This window comes from Falco biarmicus, chromosome 9 (assembly GCF_023638135.1).
Source record: "Falco biarmicus isolate bFalBia1 chromosome 9, bFalBia1.pri, whole genome shotgun sequence".
Classification (NCBI taxonomy): Eukaryota; Metazoa; Chordata; class Aves; order Falconiformes; family Falconidae; genus Falco; species Falco biarmicus.
In genome coordinates this window covers 50,613,234-50,633,632 of record NC_079296.1, presented here as the reverse complement: position 1 = coordinate 50,633,632, position 20,399 = coordinate 50,613,234, and the positions used below count along the sequence as shown (strand labels likewise).

The window sequence follows — 20,399 nt, the reverse complement described above, 5'->3', positions numbered from 1 at the left end:
TGTGTTGAAAATAAACAGAGAGAAGAATTTTTCCTTATAGAAGTTCTCTTTACTGGCAATGAGGCGTGGACCTGAACAGCTCTGCTGGGTTGTGAGCTAGCAGCTGGGAAAGTTCTTATGTTCTTCTGCCTTCATGGCTTTCATCAGCAGAGATGTGCAGGGTGGCATTTTAAAGTTGTAGCTTACCCAGAGACTATGTACCAAGTTGGGAAGAATAACCCCTAGACGGGCAAGTGAGTGAGATTTACACAAGGAATTTCAAAGCGTACAACTGAGAACTACGTGTAGGTAATTTTTGCTGGACAGATGTTTCTTTATTGGACTGAGACACACGTTGCTTTTTAAAAAGCTTCATGCTATTTGGCCAATAAATTATTTAATGGAACAAACAGTTATTCTTCAGTGTCCTAGCCTTGACTCTGGCTCTGCTCTTCAAGCTCATACTTACTCTAGAGCAAATGTTTCTGCTGACAAATTCACAGTGATTTTTCAAGTTGTTGGCGTGACCTGGCACATTTCTTCAAGGAAAACAAATTTTGATATCAAACGGGGAATATTCACTTAAGGAGAAACTGAATAAAGGCTGGCTATTTGGGTATACTTTATCAGAAGAAGAAACTAATTCTGATTTTAACTCTTGAAATTTTTTACTGGCTTCAAACAGAAAGAAAAAACATCTCTTAACAAAAAAAAAAAAAAAGAGAGCATACTGTAATCTCCTGACAAATATGTAAAAGCCTGTATATTTGTACTCCTTCATAGAGCAGAACTGAAACCAAACAATGAATAAAGACCACCAGTAAACTTCTGAAAAATAAGGCATACGTGCAATGGCCAGGAACCCTCATCATGGACAAAGTAGATGGTATTGCCCACTAGCTGCTTATACCTTTATTTTTGATGTTATTGTAAGATGTAGAGGGTCTGGCATGCTGGATATATGCAAATACTGGGTAAACGCCTGCCCCTTCTCAAATGAATTTATAGTGTCCCCAGGACAGATAGCAATGGAGCTGGCACTAGACCCCAAGCCAGGTCCAGACATTTTTGCCTTTTTGTAAAAAGTATTCCAGATTAAGCTTTTTTCTGTATGCATTAACATTAACAAAAAGTGTAATTAGCTTACAAATATTTCTTTCTTCTGATGCTCTTCTATTTCAGGATTTCCTGTTTCAGGTTTTAGTCCAGCAGGTAGTAAAATATCCATGTTTTAACTAGTGAGAAGTGCTGATGTGTGAAGGATGATCATCAACTGGGGCACCAGGTGGGACCCTTTTGGGATGTGGGTTCCCCTGTGACTGAGAGCTTGTCACACACCAGCCACCTGTGCGTTGGTGCTGTTGGTGTTAACTGTGATACCATAAGAGTACAGTAGTGGCCCTGTGGTGCTCCCTAGCAATAGGGTCCACTCAATAATAAATTGATAGGAGCAGACACAACCACGTGTGTGTAACTGAGCCTTACCCTATCACAATGATATTCTGATCTCAGGGAGATCAGTTGTATGAAAGTGGTACCCAGCCCTCACACGGAAATAATTTCTACTGCTTATCTGCAAGCCCCTCTGCAGTGTGGGTGAACTGAAGCCACAGATTACGCTTTAAAAGACAATTACGTGTCCTTCACTTCCTCAAGCCCCTCAAAAGCCAAATAGTGTTATCTAATCTAAACCACTCCAGCTCTTCTCCAACCCCTCAGACACATGCTGCGCATTACATTTCTGCAGAAATTCATTGCAGTCTGGTTCAGCAATCCCTTTGAAGTCCTTGGAAGCTTATCTGTACTCCAGCAAGCCAGGGTGTGTCTCCCAGCCAGCTTGCAGGTGACCGTAAAGTAGAAATTTATCCCAGAGGCCACAGGTGCCTCTCTGTTTTTTTTTTTTTTTCTGATTATCAAGAATTGTCCAGAATTTGCCCCAGAATAAAGCTGTGCATCCTGAGGCTGTCACTTGGCCTGAGGGCCTGTTAAGTGTGAGCGGGAATGTAGCGTGGGACACATCACAGTGTCTTGTGGGTGTGGTCCGTGAGAGCTTCAAACCCAAAAAAGCTTCAAGAAAGCACTGAAAAAGGTCATAGCTGCCTTTTGGTACAACCAAGCGGGTAGAAACAAAGCAGGGCTGGCAAGGAGGCACCTGGCTGGCTCCCCAGACTCTGGCAAAGCCTGGCATTTCAGAGCACCGTAACCCCCCAGCTGCACCCACCAGCATCAACCCTTCCCTGCCCAGCTCTGTTCTAGCTCTCCAGAGAGTGTTCCCTGCTCCCCTGCCCCTACCCTGAGGGTCCCACATCCATTGCTATTCTCACCTCCCTTCCTGGTAACCGTTAATGCCTTCCCTAAAAAAGCCGGAAAATAGTTTTACTGCCACAGGACAGAAGAAAAAAAAGTCTGACAATAATCCTGTGATGAAAATGGCTGAGCAAGTATTTACGTTGATTTAAGGCTGTTCCTGTTACATTCTTGAAACTACTGAGGTTATCTTGTAATCCATCTGAATTGCAGCTCGCGGCATTTTGAGCTAATTTTAAATTATGCTGTATTTAACTATTCTTTACCTCCTTCTGCCTCCTGGTATATGTGGAAAAATGTATATCAGGTTTTAGAACCTCTAACCTACGGCTCTGAGGTATCTCTGCATCTGAAAAAGGAGACAGAGCATTCCTTGAGAAGAGAGATCTTGGGGGCTGATGAGACTGGACCCTGAGAGGTGGCACTTTTGCAGTGCTGGGTTTGGCTAGAGGAGGGTTCTGTTGAGCAGTACTCCTTCTGTTTATTTTCTGAATGTTTTGAGTGAATGTGAGTCTATAGATGTTTAGAGAGCGGCAGCACTGGAGATGAGGTTTATTTATTCACAAGATATGTATCATGCAAACAGCTGTGAACTGCTTCTTCTTGCTGCTCTTTTGGTGCAATTCAACTCCCACCCCAGGAGACCACCCGACCCACCAGGGAGAGGCAGCACAGCCTCCCTGGGAGCTGGAGGTCTGCATCGCCTGGAGGCTGCTGCCTCCTCTCCAGCCAGTATGACGCTGTTGGCCTTACCAGCTCCTGGAGCTGGAGCTCTGTGCCTCAAGCTGAGAAGTAGATGAAAACCTGGACGTGAGCTGGCAATGTGTGCTCACAGCCCAGAGAGCCCCCCGTGCCCTGGGCTGCATCCCCAGCAGCATGGCCAGCAGGGCGGGGGAGGGGATTCTGCCCCTCTGCTCCACTCCCGTGAGACCCCCCTGCAGCGCTGCGACCAGCTCTGGGGCCCCCAGCATGAGAAGGACACGGACCTGTTGGAGCGAGCCCAGAGGAGGCCATGGACATGACCAGAGGGCTGGAGCACCTCTCCTGTGAGGAAGGGCTGTGAGTTAGGATTGTAAAGTCATTTAGGTCGGAAAAGACCTTTAAGATCATCAAGTCCAACTGTTAAACACCACTGCCAAGGCCACCGCTAACCCGTGTCCCTAACTGCCACACCTACACACCTTTTAGACACCTCCAGGGCTGGTGACCCCACCAGCTCCCTGGGCAGCCTGTGCCAGGGCTTGCCCACCCTTTTGGTGAAGAAGAACTTTCCCTGCCACCCAACCTAACCCTCCCCTGGCGCAACTCGAGGCCGTTCCCTCTTGTCCTGTGGCTGGTTCCCTGGGAGCAGAGACCGACCCCCCCTGCCCACAGCCCCTGCCAGGGAGCTGAGAGCCATCAGGGCCCCCCGAGCCCCCTTTTCTGCAGGCTGAGCCCCCCCAGCTCCCCCAGCCGCTGCCCACCAGCCCTGTGCCCCAGCCCCCTGCCCGGCTCTGGACACGCTGTGGCCCCTCAGGGTCTGTCTGGGAGTGAGGGGCCCAGAGCTGAGCCCGGCTTCGAGGGGCGGCCTGGCCAGTGCCCAGCGCAGGGGGACGGGCGCTGCCCTGGCCCTGCTGGCCACGCTGCTTCGGCTACCAGCCAGGGTGCTGCTGGCCTTCTCGGCCCCCTGGGCACACGGGGGGCTCATGCCCAGCCGCTGCTGCCCAGCCCCCCAGCCCCTTTCCCGCCGGGCAGCTCCCAGCCCCTGCCCCAGCCCGCGGCTGCCGGGGGCGGCTGTGCCCCACGGGCAGGGCCCGCACAGGTGGGTTGCTGGGCCTGGAGAAGAGAAGGCTCCGGGGGGGCTTTATAGCGGCCTTTCAATACTTAAACGGGGCTTAGAAGAAAGAGGGGGACAGACTTTTTAGTAGGGCCTGTAGCAATAGGACAAAGGGTATCTAAAATAAGAAGAGGGTAGATTCAGACTAGATATAAGGATGAAAATTTTATGAGGAGGGTGGCGAGGCGCTGGCACGGGCTGCCCGGAGCAGAGCGGTGGTAGACGCCCCATCCCTGGCAGTGCTCAAGGCCAGGTTGGATGAGGCTCTGAGCAACCTGATCTAGTTGAAGATGTCCTGGTTCATTGCATGGGGGTTGGATTACATGGCCTTTAAAGGTCCCTTCCAACTCGAACTATTCTATCATTCTAACATGGACACAAGGATTTTGGAAGAATTTTTTTTCCTCTGGTGAAGTTAATTTCCTTCTCCCGCTATTCTCTCTATTAAGAGATGAGCTCCAAATGGGTGACAGATTTGTCAGATTTTTGGATGTAAGGCATGAAGAGGAATTTTCTCCTGGGCCCGTTTGGTGATCTTCTTGGCATCCAAGAAAAGGAAGCCTCGGTACTAAACCCTGCATGTGTTATATCCAAGGACCAGACAGATTTTCCTGAAGGAAAAAGCAACTGGATATCTCTAACCAGAGAATCACAGCACAATTTTCCTTCTGGATCTTTTGCAAATCATTTCCTGAGGAAGGTGGGGGTTAACTTCATTTTTCACATCCCTTTGGAAAATGTTCCTGGGCTGCTCCTCACCCCCAAACCAGCAGAAACCTGGGGATCTGAGGCGGGCCAGGGTATGTGCAGAGAAGCCTTGTATTTCCATATCATGCCCTGGCTTCATGACAGTTTTAGTGGGAGCACCATATGAGTGTCTTCCTTCCCTCCTTCAGCTTCTTTTCCCTTTCATCCGTTCTGCCTCTCCTCATTCCAGGAGACCCCACTGACCCCTGGGCCCCACTGTGGCATCGGAGGGGACCGATTGCTTGTAGTTACTGCTGCTTGGTTGTTTGTGAAGACAGGGTTAAACAGGGCGTTATTTCTTATCTGTAAATGATGTTTATCCTGTTGAACACAATCACAAATGCAACCCCTTCGCTTTTAGCTCCATTTTTCACCCCTTACTTTTCCCCCACTCCCTCTTGGTTGTACGCTGGAGACCACAGTAGTTTCTGTTTAAAGTGTTTCAGCTTCTCTGTATTCCAGAATTTAACTGGGAGCCTGTTCCTACACGCTGAGCAGGGTGGGACTGCCGATTCCTTTTTTTTTTTAACCCTCAGAAAGGTGATTACTGAATGTAAGGCTTCAGGGAATAAAATTTATGGAGGAGAAATGGCCTTGTATGTTTTTAACGTAGAGCTACCTCACTGGACAGTGTGGTATTTCACCCTTCGCATGCCGCAAAAAGCTCTTAGTGCTAACGCTTTCTGTAAGTGAGGGCTCAATGTTTCTGCAGTTCCTGACTCCTTAGTACACTTTTCTCAACCTCTGTGGCGAAAATAAAACCTGATGCTTTCAGGTTAATTGCTGAATTGCTCTTATTTGCATGCAATGAGGCTGAATATGCCAGTAAAAATTGGAGCCCCGTTTAAAAAGCTTATTTTGGGAGGTTTATCATCTGTCACTGATCATCATTACAGCTCTTTTCAAAGGACACGCAACATTTTGGGTCCCATCCAGCCCGGGGAGGTGGGGAGAGGGGATGGCTTGTGAGAGGCCATCCACTGCGAGCCACTCATGGGGGCCACCCGTGGGACAGGGTCCTGCAGGTCCCTCACCAGGAGCCTGGGCTGCCTGCCAGTGCGCAGGGTGAGGAGCGCTGTGCAGGACAGGGGACAGCATGGCAGGCCACCCCTGCACACACCGCTTCCTCACAGGAAGCATCGTGGGGGATCCACTGGGATGTTTTGGTTTTTTTCCTTTCCCCCCCTGTGTTTATACTCTTAGGACCTGATCTTCCCAAACAGCTGAGGGCCGGGGCCAGGAAGCACTGCTTGTTGTGCACAGCCAGCTGGAAGGCAGCACCACGCAAGGTCCCTGGGCACTCGGTGCTCACTCAACACTTCACAGCCGAGGGGAAAACGTGCGCTGCAAGGTGGGATAAGCAGTGTGCCAGCTTCACCGGCATCTGGTCAAATCCATGCTGGCTGGGATGTGTGATCTGGGGCTGAGGCACCACCTTTTCGTGGCAGGGCTTGAGTGAGAGCACCCTGTGGTTTTCTCAGTCTCCAAGCTTTTGTGCAGCTTGCTCTCACTCTGCACTCATGATTATTTCAGACTGAACGAGCAACAGCTCTAAGACCTTATAAACCTTGTTTATAACATTCCTCTTGCCCAAAACGCTCATGTTACCTGCTCATCAAATGCAAAGTGGTCAGATAATCGAGTCCTGTTGGCTCCATAAGGCTCTCCTTGGGAAATTAAAGGAGCACTACCTCTAACTAACATTAACAACCGGCAAAAGCGTTTCTGCACATCCACGCAGAGGAGCTGTATTCCTCCCACTAGAGGACGGTAGCTGGTGTACGCAGCCATCAGTAGCATTTTACAACAGAAGCAAGAATAAAACAGCCCTACCCCTCCTGTAGAAACATGTTCCTTTCTAGTGGTTTTCACATAATGAATCCCAGTGAATATTTAACTAAGTCTCCCCTGTAATCAAGTTTCTGGCCTCCTTACTTGTATCCACAATGTAAAACATTTCCTGATCCATTGCGATCAGCAGCCCTGGGAGTCTCCAACAGTATCTGTTTCTCTGCTCAGTTGGCATCAGAAGAGCTGCGTGATTGTTACTGGGTTTTTCTTGTCCAGCAGTCACTGATATGACCTTTGCTGTCCTTTAAGAGATGGAAAGGATCTTTAGGACCTCGACTTGGCCATCTAAATCAAAAGCAGGCCTTCTCCTCAAGCCCTGAAATATTGCTGTTTATTCATACATATATGAATAGTCATTGTATGCGTATGAATATTCAGTAATGCAAGTCTAGATTTCATGCAAACTGAGCTTCCCTGTAACCCTGCCTTTGAAGCACGAAAGAACAAAGGAGAAAAGTGTGTTTCTGGGTCTGCGTGAGCAGGGAAAGAGGACAGTTTGGGTCTGTGCGGTGACTTGGGAAACCTTTCTATGGTAAAACCTATGATTCTTGTTTAAGGAACTCCAGGTCCCTGTATCAAATAGCAAATTCCTATTTGTGTTTGGGCTTTACCTGCCTGACCATTACCTTTTCAACCCATTTTTTTGGACTGCAGGTTGTGAACGTGGTTACAGAGTTAACAAACGAGTGTTGTTAAACCTTGATGCATCTCCGTTTACATGGAGGCTTTCTTGGGCAGGTCACTGGCTTCTCTCCAAGGCAATCCAGTTTCTCAAGTGAAATTGTGGGTACCTTAATCACCTGGCAAAGTGGAGGAGGAGGTCATCTTACAGTGGGGACAGGAGCTGATAAAAGACATGGCTTTCACAGAGAGAGAGACAAGCAGCGAATTCCTGTGAAAACTAGGGTAGAAGATAGAGAAGAGAAATTATGTGCAAAGGATGGGGAGAGAAGAAAGGATATGAACCGCTTGGGGAATCCTGACTTAAAGATGTTTGGGGGATGAGAAGAATGAGGCAGGGAAATAATTGTAGGCATTTAGTACTTTATCACCCAGGGTGGTGAAAAGTGAAAAAATTACTTTTGTTTTTTTCAGCTGCTACAGAGTGGCTGTGCCTGTTCGTGCCTGCAGCTGGGCCTCTGAAAGTGAACTGGAAACACGGAGCTTGGCACTGCAGTGAAGGATGTGGGAAGCAGAAGGGGTCTGCTGGGATTCGGTGGTGTGGGATGGCTGGGTCACGGGACCTGCACAGAAAGAACAGAGTGCCTACACAGGGGATCGCCGCCATATAGTTTTCTGCCCCTTCCAGAGTTCAAACTGTAACACGAGCCTTGGTGTGAGCCCGACCTCACACCTTCGGGTCTGAGGTTGTGCCTGAAAGTAAGAGCACGCTTGCTGAACCCTGTGGTGTCACCAGAGAAGAATCTGATCTGATGTAACATGGCAGAGGAAGCTGCCACAACCACCAGTTGGTCTAGTTAGACAACAGAGCTTCAGTAAAATAAACCAGCGTGTATTGATCAACTGGAAATAGAAATAAGAAATGCCTGGGCCAACAAGCAAAATATATCCAAGATCTGTAACAGAAAGACAAATTGTCTTTGCAGCCTTTGTCTTCTCATTTTTATAAGTCTGGCTCTGTCTTGCTGTGCCCTGCTCGGTGCTGAAAAGGAGTTTATTCACATGGGTTCTCTGAGGCCTGCTTTAAGGGAGCTCACTGTAAAAAGTTCTCCAATGGAGGCTGCTTTCCACTCTTGTAAAAAAGATGCTATTCCTCAAGAGCCAGAGGTGCTCTACCAGGACAGCGTGTGACAAATTCTTTATGAGAGAATACATAATAAATTGAGGATTTTCTTTTATTTTGATTATTTAGTATTCAATATTTGCATTATGGAAGTGCCTGGAGGTTCCAGCTGAGATCAGTATCCTATTGTTCTAAGCCATGCATAAAAACACGGTCAGAGATGAGGAGCTTACCATCTAAATAGATGAACTGGATAAAGGGTGGGAGACAGGAAGCATCTATTATTCTCATTTCATAGCTGGAGAGCTTGGACACAGACAAATTAAGTGCCTTTCCCAGGACTGTGTAGGAAAACCGATGTAGAAGGGCAGAAAGCATCAAATGTCCAGTATCCTAGTGTAATACCCTACTCATAACACACCACATTTCCTGTTTAAATACATCTTGCAACAGTGTAATAATAACAACAAATATTTTTTTTTTGAATATTTTCCTTAAGACATACAAAATAAGAGGAGTACCAGAAAGGTTACATGGCTACAAGGCATAACAATCTGGAGGGAGTGTTGATACTCAAATGCCATTACAAGACATTTGACGCAATAGCAGTGAAAATAATCTCTTTTTTTCCAACTGCTTGGCCTTACTGCCTGAAAAAGTATCTCTCAGAAGATTCTGCTGTGCATAATGCAGAGGGAGATCAAAAATCGATAGGCAAAAGCAATTAATTTGCCGCTTTCTGTAGCTTAACCAAAATGAGGTTTTTTTGTGGATAAACACCCAGTAAAACTATCCCTTTACAGCCTGGGAACTGCAGCCCCCCCTTCCCATATACATTTTACTGTGGAATTACTTGGGAGCCCATCTGCTTCACACTTTTATGGATAACTATTGCATCTACTGGCATTAAAATAAAAAAAAATCTTACCTCAGTTTTTCAGTTTAGCAGCATCTTGAAGTAATACATGGTGAGGACTAGTGATGGAAGTCTTTCAGTAGCAGTTTTTATGTTAGAGAGGGTTTGCCTTTATATGAATATGAAGGGACTTCCCCCTAAGACACTGACAGATATGCAGAACAAATTAGCCTATCTTTGAAAAGAAAAAGATTTGCAGAAGTGGGTTCCTATGATGTGCTGCTTTAGCACCCTAAAAAGCAGTTGAAAGCTGCCAGGAAAGGGAGCCATAAATACTTTGGAAACCAGGTAAATACTTTAGCTGCCAGACTTTGGGGTTAGGCGCTTAGCTTTAGAAGAACATTTTTTTTAAAAAAAATATATCTTGGATAAGTATGTAATTGTATCCAGCATGGTCAAGAAAAATTTTTGGACAGGGCAGATTGAATAACAGAGAAGAAATGTTGCTTCCCGTTGTCTGCCATGGAGAAGCTAAACTCTCAGCAATGTTACATGGCTGAATTAGGATCTAAAGGGTTTCTCCCAACAGATATCAAATACTTTAATGTGTGGGTTGTCTTTTTCTTTTCTTTTCTTTATTTATTTATTTCTCTGTAGTATATTCCTATTTTCATCAGATAGAAATGTGACACGTTAGCAGGTCCCACACCTGGAGAATAGACCAGTACCAGAGAATTTGCTTCCCTTGGGTACCCGCGGTCTCCCTTGCCATCTGTGTGCAATGTGGCAGGAGCTGGGGCTTGTTTCCTTGCTGGGCTCCGATGGAGGAGCCGCTTTCCCTGGAGCTCTGACTACACTAATATCTCCAGCACTTGAAAGAAATGTCAGAGGCTCTGTAAGGATTAGAACTGAGGAGTGCTCAGAAGCTCCATGTTATGTTTTTTTCCTAAGGTGACTTTTCTCACATTACTCGAGGGCGCTGGTTGCTTCTCTCGCCTCATCTCTCCATAGGCACAAGCTCTTCGGCTTCTGCTTAACCTTCTACCTTCATCCCTAAAAGCCCTTGAGCTGGGCTCTTGCCACCTGCCCAGCAGCAGTAGCCTGCAGTCAGGCACGTCTTCACCTTTCCCTGCCAGGCAAAAGCAATGCTGGGTGGGAATGAATCCATCTCCTCGCCGCCGAGTGGAGATCCAGCTGAGCCCAGCTGTGCCGTCCCTGCAGCCGGAGCCCCTTGCTTGTCCCGTGCCCCTGTTGAACATTAACTGTACCCCTGCCTGCGTGCAGGGGGGGACCAGGGTCCAGCTGACAGCAGTGACAAAGGGCTGGCAGGGCTGAAAGATTCAATTTAACTTTCTTTCTCCTCCCCGGCTTCCATATGCGAGGGGGGACAGCGCTGTTCCTGCTTTTGAAACTTGCGGTGCAAAGGAGCATTGGTGTCCTCGTTTTCCTTCCTCCCTATTGATGTATCATTGCCAGGATGAAAAAGGACGTCTCAAGAGCTTTTGAAAAAATGGGTGACTACTCAAGACATTTTATAAAGGAGGAAGAATGGGAAAGAAAATAGGACTCGGTAGGGGGTAGAAGGAGCCTGAATGTGTGCCTTGTCTGTCTATTCTTTCGCTTGAAACCTGGAGCTGTTGTTCCTATTTCAGTTCAAACTGTCACCTTTAGTTCATGATGGCTTTACTGCCCTTGCTCCTGAACCTCAACAGATTGGGGCTTATTTACCTATTCACACTCTGCTGTGGAACCTCATTAATAGGCTTATTAGCCACACCATTCACGTGCAGGAGGGCTCACAGAAAAGATCCCAGCCACTTTGAGAGGAGGAGGAAAAAAACTGTAAAGAGATTATGCTCTCATTCAGCAGCCTAACTGCTATGAAAGGCTCCCTGGGCCCACTGAGATCTCTTGAAGCCTAAATATGATGACAGAATTGATCCCCCCCCCCCCTTTAATTCCAAACATGCTTCTGCTTTTCTCAGATTGAGGAGCGGGGCTGTTGTGGGCCACTTTAGGAGAATGTGGCTCATTTAAGAGGAAAGGATGCTATTGATAGACTGCTATCTTTTCATCCTGAAAAAGAATAAATTCTGACAAGTGCTTCCAGACATTGGAAATAGGTGTTCTGATTTGTCATTTTTAGTGGAATGCTTCCTTTTCTTTCAGAGTATGCAAAGATATCGATGAATGGGGAAAGGTATTGCAGCTTCCTGTGCTGGACAATAATTTATGTGAGAATGCGTTAACAACGTTTTCAATGGGCGATGGACATGCCCGGAGCTGGGAAAATTGGATCTTGACTGTGACATCTCAGCTTCTCAATTAGAACATTCAGATGTCCGTTGCTTTAGGAATGGGGGTGGGGTGGGGTAGAAATGAAACCTATGCTTCTAATCAATTACAAATTTGTCTGCCATCCCTCATAAAGCCTGAATTACTGCTGGCGATGGTGGGAAAGTACTTTCTGGGAGGTAAGTATGGATTCTACAGAAAACTTGTTTTCAAGTTTTCAGTGGCTGGAAGTATGCAAATAGAGAGTGACGCTATGCTCTGTGACTATAGTCCTTGAAAATCCCCTTGATCAATATTGCACACAACATATAAAATGTACAGTAGGGCTATGCTTAAATAAAGTAACATTAAATTGATCAGCAGTGATTTAATTTGAGGCAACCAGCACTTATTGATTTTGTTGTCAAGCTGATTCTACAAAGCCAGCACTACACAGACTCTGTATTTAGCAGTCTTTTAGTTAATGGTATCTAAAGCAAATGTTTTATTAAGCAAGTGTCAGCTTAAGTTATACTGAATTGTGAATACCAATATGATGCAGTTGTAAATCAGTGTGTCCAGCAGATGATGTCTGGTAACTATTTGACAACTTTCCCTGCTGGGCACCCCACACCCCACGGTTAGAGGTGCACTGCCAGGCAAAGTCACAGGGCAGTTGGCACCAGGCTTTGCACTCAGAGGCTCCTAAGCTGAGGGTGATTTTTTGAGGGGGTGTTAACCCATCACCAGCTCCCTCTGGAACCGGCCCCGGCCAGCCGTGGCTTAAGCCCCCCAAAAAACCTTCTGGAGAGGTTTTTGGGGAAAGCTGTCGAGCTGGTACCGTTTCGGTGGGAAGCTTTCGGTGTTGCCCTGCATCACCCAGGCCCAGGGAGGCACCAAGCCGGGACGCTCCGCGATCCCCAGCTTTGCTTCCTCACCCGCTGGAAAACTTCTGGCGGAGCAACCCAAGCGCAGCAGCGCGGCATCCCCCCGCTCCAGCCCTGCTCTGGCTGCGGGGTGCGCTGCCCCGGGGCCGGGCGGGCTGGCCGCCCCCCCCATCCCGCCTCCTCTTGAGCATCGCTCCCCGCTGAACGGCTGCTCCCCGCGCCCCGGCCGGGGTGGCGGCTGCGCGGAGGCTGAGCGCAGCGCAGGGCGGCGGGCCGGGCCGGGCCGGGCCGGGCGGGGGAAGGGGCTCCGCGCCGCCGCCGCCGCGATTGGCAGAGCCGCGCAGCGCCGTCCAGGAAACGGCTCGGGTTGCAGCGGGGGGAGTGACCAGGGGAGGGAGGAAGGGAGCCGGCGGAGTGCGCCGGGAGAGGGGAAGGGGGGAGGCAAAAAACCCCTAACCAACCCCCCCAAAAACCCAACCAAAAAAAAAAAAAACCCAACACAAAACCACCACCCACCCGAGGGGGGCTGTCGGCTGACAAAGCTGCGGCGGCTCGGGGCGGGCGGCTGGATGGAGCGGAGCGGGGCCCGCGGCGCTCTGCTCGGCGATGCCCGCGCGGGGGAGGAGGCTGCTGGCGCCGGGCACGGCGGGCTCGCCCCTCTGAGGCGGTAGCCGCTGCAGCCCAGCCAGGGGACGGGACGGGACGCCGGGCCGGCTCCTGCCTCGCCTCGCCACCCCCTGCCTCCCCCAGCCGCGTCCCGCGGGGGATGCGCCCCGCTGCGCCGCTGCGGGTTTGCCAGCCGGCCCCGCCGCGGCCGCCCGCCGAGTGACCGCGGCCGCCCAGGAGTTTCCTCCCCGTCGCGGGGAGCCGCCGCGCCTCAGCCCGCCTGTTGCGGGGCGAGCGGGCCCTTCCCGCCCAGCTTCTCGCTGCAGGTAAGCCGGCACCGGGCAGGGCGGGGGGCGGCGGGGGAAGGTGCGCGGCCCCGCGGGAGCCGGGCGGCTGCGGGCTGCCGGGGAGTCCGCTGCCGCGGGGTCTCGCACCTGGTGCGGGGCGGGCTCTGCCGGTGCGGGACGCGGGGCCGGGCGGCGGCTGCGGCCGGGGGGCGGCTCGGTCCTGCTGTCAGCGGGGAGCGGGGGGCGCCCGAGCAGCGGTCCCAGCCGGTCCCCGCTCCGCAGGGCGCACGGCTGCCCGTGGGGACGGCGCGCAGCGGAGACAGCGGGACGGGCAGCGCGGTGAGAAGGAGAGGCTCGGCCCCGCGGGAGCAGCCCCCGGCCGGGTGCCGCCGGCGGGGGGAGACCGGGGCCGCCCGGAGCTCCGAGGAGCGGGCGGTGCTGCCCCGCGGTGCCCGGGGAGCGCGGCCGCCCGCCCGCAACTGCCCGGTCCGGCACGGGGGGGAGGAGAAACCCTCCACGAAATATATATTTAAATGCAAAACGGCCCCTTCAAACAGGGACCCATTATGCGTTTGGTGTGAAACGCTATCAACATTTAGAACTTCATTGTCTCCTTTGTACCAAATCCCTGTAAATCTTCCACTAGCCTTTACTCATTTTCATCTGAAAAGCCTGTTTGGGCTGAATAGACAGCAATCAGCAGCCTCTGGACTTCTCTCTCTCTCTCTCTCTCTGGAATGTCAATTAAAATGCAGATTTCCAGCACCCCCCCACCCCCCCACCCCCCCATCTCTTGGTGGCAAAAGACTTGAGAAAAATAGGATAGTCCTGGAAAGCAAATGAAAGAAGTTCAAACAATGAAAAAGTACTGAAGCTGCCAGCCGGTTCCCATTAGTCCGCCAGAATTAATGTTTAATAGCTGTGATGCTCAGATTTGCTTGGAGATTGAACTGGGATGAAGAGTCTTGTCAGATATACGAGTGTGTGTATATATATTTAGAGATGCATATATATTTCTGTGTGTTTATGTGCATGTGTATATAAAGCTGTTAGCTTTAAAGCTTCGCGTACCTGGATTTTTCTGATGAAGCTACTGGGCTTTTAGGGCACTCGAGATCTCTTTGTGGAGGGAAGAGCCATATTTCATTCAGATTTTGCTGTTCCCTGCCTAATAGAGAAAGATGCCGAAGAGTTATACAACAAGCAATGTATTGATTTGGTTAACATACTCTACAAATTGTGCTCTCCCTGGGGAGTGATAAACATCTTATAAACAACAATGGAAGTAGATTAAAAAGAACACTGAGCATTGAATTTAATTAATGCCACTGCTGAACAAGTACTACTTGTTTGTGTGTCTGAGTGTGTTTAAACTGAAGTACAGCTCCGAGGAATTTGGTTGGGCTCCCAAACCAGTCTGCTTTCCCATGCTTGTCAGTTTGGCAAAGAAATTTGGGCAGGTATGTGAGGAGGTGAAAATTGACTTGATGAGCGAGTGGCAAGGAGAGCCATCAATCATGGGAGGCTGACAACTCCTCCCCGAAGTGTAGGCTGAGAAGAGAGACAGAGTTCCCTTTCAAGGGGAAAAATAAACACTACGTGTGGCTTTCACTGAGTCTGAGACTCCAGGAGGGATTATGGTATTGTAGTCAGGAAGCCAGAATTGTGGAGGCCAAAAAGCATGCTGGGGCTGTGTTCCAAACATTGAGATAGAGGTACATAATTATCCAGCACAGGAGGTCTTTCCAGAGGCTCGTCCCCCAGCAACTGTGGCGATTCAACTATGAAAAGAATTTGGTTTCATTTCATCTCCGTTAGACTCTGCTTCTTTTGGGAAAGGGCAGTCCTTGAACCCTGGTCGCTGTCGTGGTGGTAAAAAGCAGTTTGGCTCCATGGATGGGTCCAGAGCTCTGATTTTTGCTTTGCTACGCCTTTGCAAGCCACGGGTTTGAATTTTCTGCTGCCCTGCGGATGAAGAGTCCCTTCCTTCTGCTGGCAGATGTTCAGGTGCAGAAGCTGGCAAAAATCTTCAGGTGAGAAGACGCGTGGTCATGTAGCCTTGTGCTGTGCTTCAGGATTTAGGGTGAGGATAGGAACCACAAACGTGTTTGCAGTGGCATTGAATGTAGCTGAAAAATCTGAAACAGCTGAACCGTAAGTGGAATTAATGCTGTTAGTCTGGAATTCTGCTAGCATTCTGGTATGTTTTCTCTTTTCAAAATTATGATTAAATTTTGCATTTATATACATAGCCTCGAATCGGAGTTTACAGGATGGCTTATGGAAGTCAAATCAGTGTTGCACCTGGTCTGTTAATTGGCGTTTCTACCCACTTTATAGCTGGATAAATGGAGCTACAGAGCTGTGGCTGTCAGGCAGCAGGTCGGGTGGTTGACCTGGGTGGTAGCGTCCAGGAGAGCTTGCTCCGGTCCCTCACCAAATCCACATCCATCCCACAGACAGAGCTCTCTTCAGTTCTACACCTGCTCTGTGCTTATTTAAAGAAGTGCTCGGCAAGCTCTTCACAAATGTTTATGCGGTGGTCTGGTGGCGTTTTCACTGGAGATTCAATAGTAGTTGCTAGCTTGCGGTCTGGGATGCTCACATTAGGCTTAATTCTCTAAAGGAGGGACAGAGCTTTGAACTGATACCAGCTGAGGGGTAAAAAAACTTGCCCTAAAGTATTGGAGATTCACCAGAAATACCGTGTATTAATTATTTTCCCCAAGTGCCTTATTTATGTCATCCAAAATCTGTTTCTACCGACTCCGGTAGTTACTGTATATAGTACCCATGATAGAAGATGCCTCAACAGCATTTTTGTCTGTAGCACTGTGATCTTGGTTTGTATGTAGGAGGTAGCAAAAATCTAATAAAATCTGAATAAACTTCTTAATGGCTGGCTTTGTAAAGGGTGGGTATTTGCCCATGTTTCTGTGTAGTATATGCTGAGGTACCATACCACATCCAAATGATAGGGAATTTTGAGAAGTTTGCCTTTGTCTCTACACTCCCTGCCTCTCTTTTTTTTTTTTTTTTTTTCTCTGAAGAGTGAGGGCAGGAGGGAAAAAGAGGTTTTATGTTATTTTTCCCTTCAAGTGCTCTCTAAGCTTCGGTTGCATTTCATCACATCTAAGATGAATCATTGGCCAGATAAGAACAACTGCTGCAGTTACTTGTTTTATCCCTTTGCTGAGGTTTACCGTCTTTTATTTCTGAAGTGGAAAATCAGGTATAATTTTCTGGTTGAGCTGTAAAATCACCCTGTGAGGATGCTCTTCTGACCCTCACCTGTCATCTTAGTGTGGTGGTAGCGCGGTATGCCAGTTGGTTTGGTACCGCTTTGCTTCTCTCTTCTATCAGCCCATGCCTGGATTACCAGTTAACTCAATTTAAATTAGTTTTACTGTGAATAAAGTAGGCTTCCCCCCCCGCCCCCAATGAAATATATCAATAAGCATCAGAGAGAGAGAAAGAGAAGAGAAATGTTTGTGCACACGGTTTAGCGTATATGAATGGAAACTGATGCTGGGGAGGTCTCCTATGAAGCTGCAATTGGTACCATACTTGATACCGATTTTAATTACCTGTAATGCAATGTAACTAGCCAGTGTCCCTGCACAGAGTGGAGCCTTTCCCCTGTACAGGACTCTCAGGCTTTAAGAGGACACTGCACTGAGTCAGAAGTTGGTACATCCATAGTGGAGCTGGAATTCCTGAGGTGAAATAAAAGTTTTGCAGAATATCCAAGTCTAAAGAGTATTTGTCAACTGTTCTTCTTGTGGAAAATTACTGAATTCTTGCAAATTCAGAACTGCCTAGGTGAAGGAATGAAAAACAAGGCAAACTTGCATAAACCTTCAAACAATAAGAATATCATTTGTCTAATTGTGGTAATTTTGTAGCATTACAGGTTATGTGCCTGCACATGTGTGTGCCTCTCGTTTTTTAAAAAACTGTATATTTTTCTGTCAGTAACATAGCTCTCTAAATATGTGCTGAGAAGTGATTTTTGTAAAAACAAGGAGGACTTGGTTACGCCTCAGGTGATGATGGAAACTGCTAACAGAAAATGAAAAGTCACTCACTTTTCACATATTCTTGAAGCTGGAAAACTATTTTTCCCATCCTCCTCCTCCCTTCCCTCTCGCCTCGGCTCTATTTGGGGCTTTCTGAAGCTGTTTTGGTTTGTGTTTTAAGATGTTTTGCTGACAGTGTTAAATCTCTCTCCTCCCCACAGCAGCAGCCGTTGTTCCAAGGGAGGAGGTATTACCCTGGCCGAAGGCACTGCTTTCTCTCCATGCTTCTCTAGAGGTGTTCAGATGGGATTAAAGTCCACATGGAGATATGGAAATGGACCAGGAATTTACTCTAAAAAGATGGTCAGCTGGGATTCGGGTTGCCTTATCTGCCTGGTGGTGGTCACCATGGCCGGACTTTCCCTGGCTCGACCTTCATTTAATTTAGTAGTTGAAGACACCACGCTGGAACCTGAAGGTAAATCACTCTAGAATCCTTAATTCCGCAAAATAAGTTAATTTTAAGTGCCTGAACATCTGAAATAGAAGTCAACATCTTTGTGCTTTGGTAAATCTAAATCAGGTAGCAGATAAGCCCTCAAGAGTTATGTTTTTTGGTTTTTCCTGCTCACGTGGGGGCTGTGTTCATGCAAGCATGCATTTATTTGATCTTACGCAAGCAAGTGGTGTCAGTGACTTCACTTGGGACTGTCATCACGTATAATCAAAGTGTATGGCTGAAAGTTTTCAGGAATGGGCCTTGAAGGAAGCCAGTCTGGTGCACTTATGTATGTGTTACACGTTGCTGTCTCAACGAACGAAATGGGTGTATTAGCTGCAAGTCCTTGTGACCGTCTTAACCTGAGAAGTTCAGAGGGAAATAAATCCCAATAGTTGACAGTCGTGTGGCCTGAACGCTTTAAAATTTGCCAGGCATTCTGCTAAAACAGTGTTGCAGCTTTATTGGTGTTAGTAATTAGAATAAATTTCCCTATTGCCGTTAATATCTGAGAACACTCAGTACGGCGTCTAGGTTGCCAATTCTGGAGGTGTAAACGTTGAGATCTGAAGAGCAAGGACTGCAATTTATTACTGTGAAAGCAAAAGCTAATTGAGACCTTTACATTGGAAGAGGTGTTTTGATAAAATCTCCTATCTTGAGCCTGCACCTGTTGGTATGTTCTTCTAGGTATAGCTGTTCCTCAAGCTTTGCAGAGTGATTTTCTTCTCTGAAGAGCTAAGGAGGGGCTGCTTTTTTATTGTCATCAGCTGACTGTATTTAAGAATGATTTTGCTGTGTTGTGTAAGGTCTTGCCTGCTCTCTGAGCACCTCGGGGGTGAAAGCGAGGCTTTCTTCATCGGGTTTTATCAGCCCTTTGGAGGACTGATTATATTTCTAATAACTCAACTGTCAGTCCGTAGAGCATTTCTGATCTGGCAAGCTTGCTGGAGAGAATTTGGCCTTTACACATTCTGCTGTTCATGACCACGGATACTGCTTTGGTTTTATTTAATAAATTTTCACGCAAAACTTACTTGTTTCTATCCACTGCCTCTAAAAATAGACATCACCAGCTAACACATTTTTAGAATCCGTTCCAAGTACATTTTTATTGATGGCAGGGGATGAACTATTTAGAGACGATGAGCCCTCCTCCCTAGCAAGCATTCCTGAAAAAAATTAACAAAGTATAGCAATATTGTCATCTGTCAGCCACAGAGACTGCTGATAGCAAAGATGTGGGGTTTTTTTTCTTTTGAAGGTTTTGAGAATTAAAAAGAAAAAAAGCCCAGCTCTCATTGCCACTTACTGTATGATTTGTTAATTGCACATCTGGTGCCTTTTTGGCTTTTCAGAGGAATGACAAAACCATGAATAATTTTGGTTTCAGAGTAGCTGTTTGTAGTGAGGTCCCCTAGTTTTAGGGTTAAATCAGAAAGAATGTGATAGCATGATTGGTGGAGGATTTTACAGGCTGAAAAGTCACATTTTTTGAATGATGCCCAATAATTTTTCACCTTTTCAGGGAAAGAATAGCTTTTATGATTGTAAAATGTTTCTTCTACAGTGAATATCTAGGGAGTGGAATCTGGGTTCTGTCAGAGTAAACTGTTAAAAAGGATTTAAAACTTCTTCCCTGGGCAGACATGTTATTGACATGAAAAAATTTTAGATGTGAGAACCTGAATCATTACCAGAAACTAGAAGAAAACCCCACCAAAAAATGCTTCTAAGTTAATAGTATAATAAGAGCTTTTATGCTGTGGAATACAGGGAATTGTGTGGGATTTATATCTGAGATTTGGGAAATAAAACCTCCTTTATGTACTTCATTAAACCCCTTTAAAAAAAAAAAAAACCCACAAGTTTTTACACAATCACCTTCTCTGGGTTCCATCACTGCCACCCACAAGCTCTCCAAACTGAAAACAAAACAAAAAACCTTTCCAAAAATCTCTTCAAAGACAAAGCAGACTTCTTTTTTTAATTTAGTGAATGCCAAACATTTTAGCCACAGCTAATTGGGGGGGGGGGGGGGGGGATGGGGTGTCAGGTGTTCTGATAATGTAAATTTTCAATAGAGCTGCTGACGGTGCAGTCATTAGAGTGATGACATTTCATACCAGCTGAGAAGGTCGACAGGGCCATGACCTTTGGTGACACATGTTGATCTGTTCCTTAGTCTTCCTTCATGGACATGCCCTAAATCTTGTCTTTTTTTTTTTTTTTTGATATTGGTGCTTTTATTGTTACTGTTTATTGTCTTGGCGACTCAGAATATTCAGCAAGCTGTATGCAGTGTTAACAGGAGTTGAGACTGTGGCTTTTTCATTCCTTTGCAATAGAGAATATGCTCTTGCCTGTTAGCTAGACATAACTTCAGGGACATTTGCAACTGTTTTCCTCAGAGTATCTGGTTAACTATGTACTTTAGTATGAGCAGTATTTATCTGGTAGGGGGATGGGCTGTATGGATATGGGCAGGACGTGTGCAAGATGCTGTCAGGCATCGAGGGTACCTTTG

General features: G+C 47.4%; 1 protein-coding gene across 3 annotated transcripts in view; it reads left to right on the top strand.

Moving 5' to 3' along the window:
• Positions 1-15,203: 15,203 nt before the first annotated feature.
• FGFR2 (fibroblast growth factor receptor 2) overlaps positions 15,204-20,399 on the top strand; it is an 85,642-nt gene continuing 80,446 nt past the window's right edge. Inside the window, exons 1-2 of one of the 3 annotated variants that reach the window (XM_056352140.1) lie at positions 15,204-15,387; positions 17,595-17,851. In XM_056352140.1, coding sequence (XP_056208115.1) covers positions 15,326-15,387; positions 17,595-17,851 — 319 coding nt within the window. In that variant the 5' untranslated portion in view covers positions 15,204-15,325. The remainder of the gene's footprint in view (positions 15,388-17,594; positions 17,852-20,399) is intronic. The other 2 variants (XM_056352141.1, XM_056352139.1) reach the window with 2 other exon arrangements.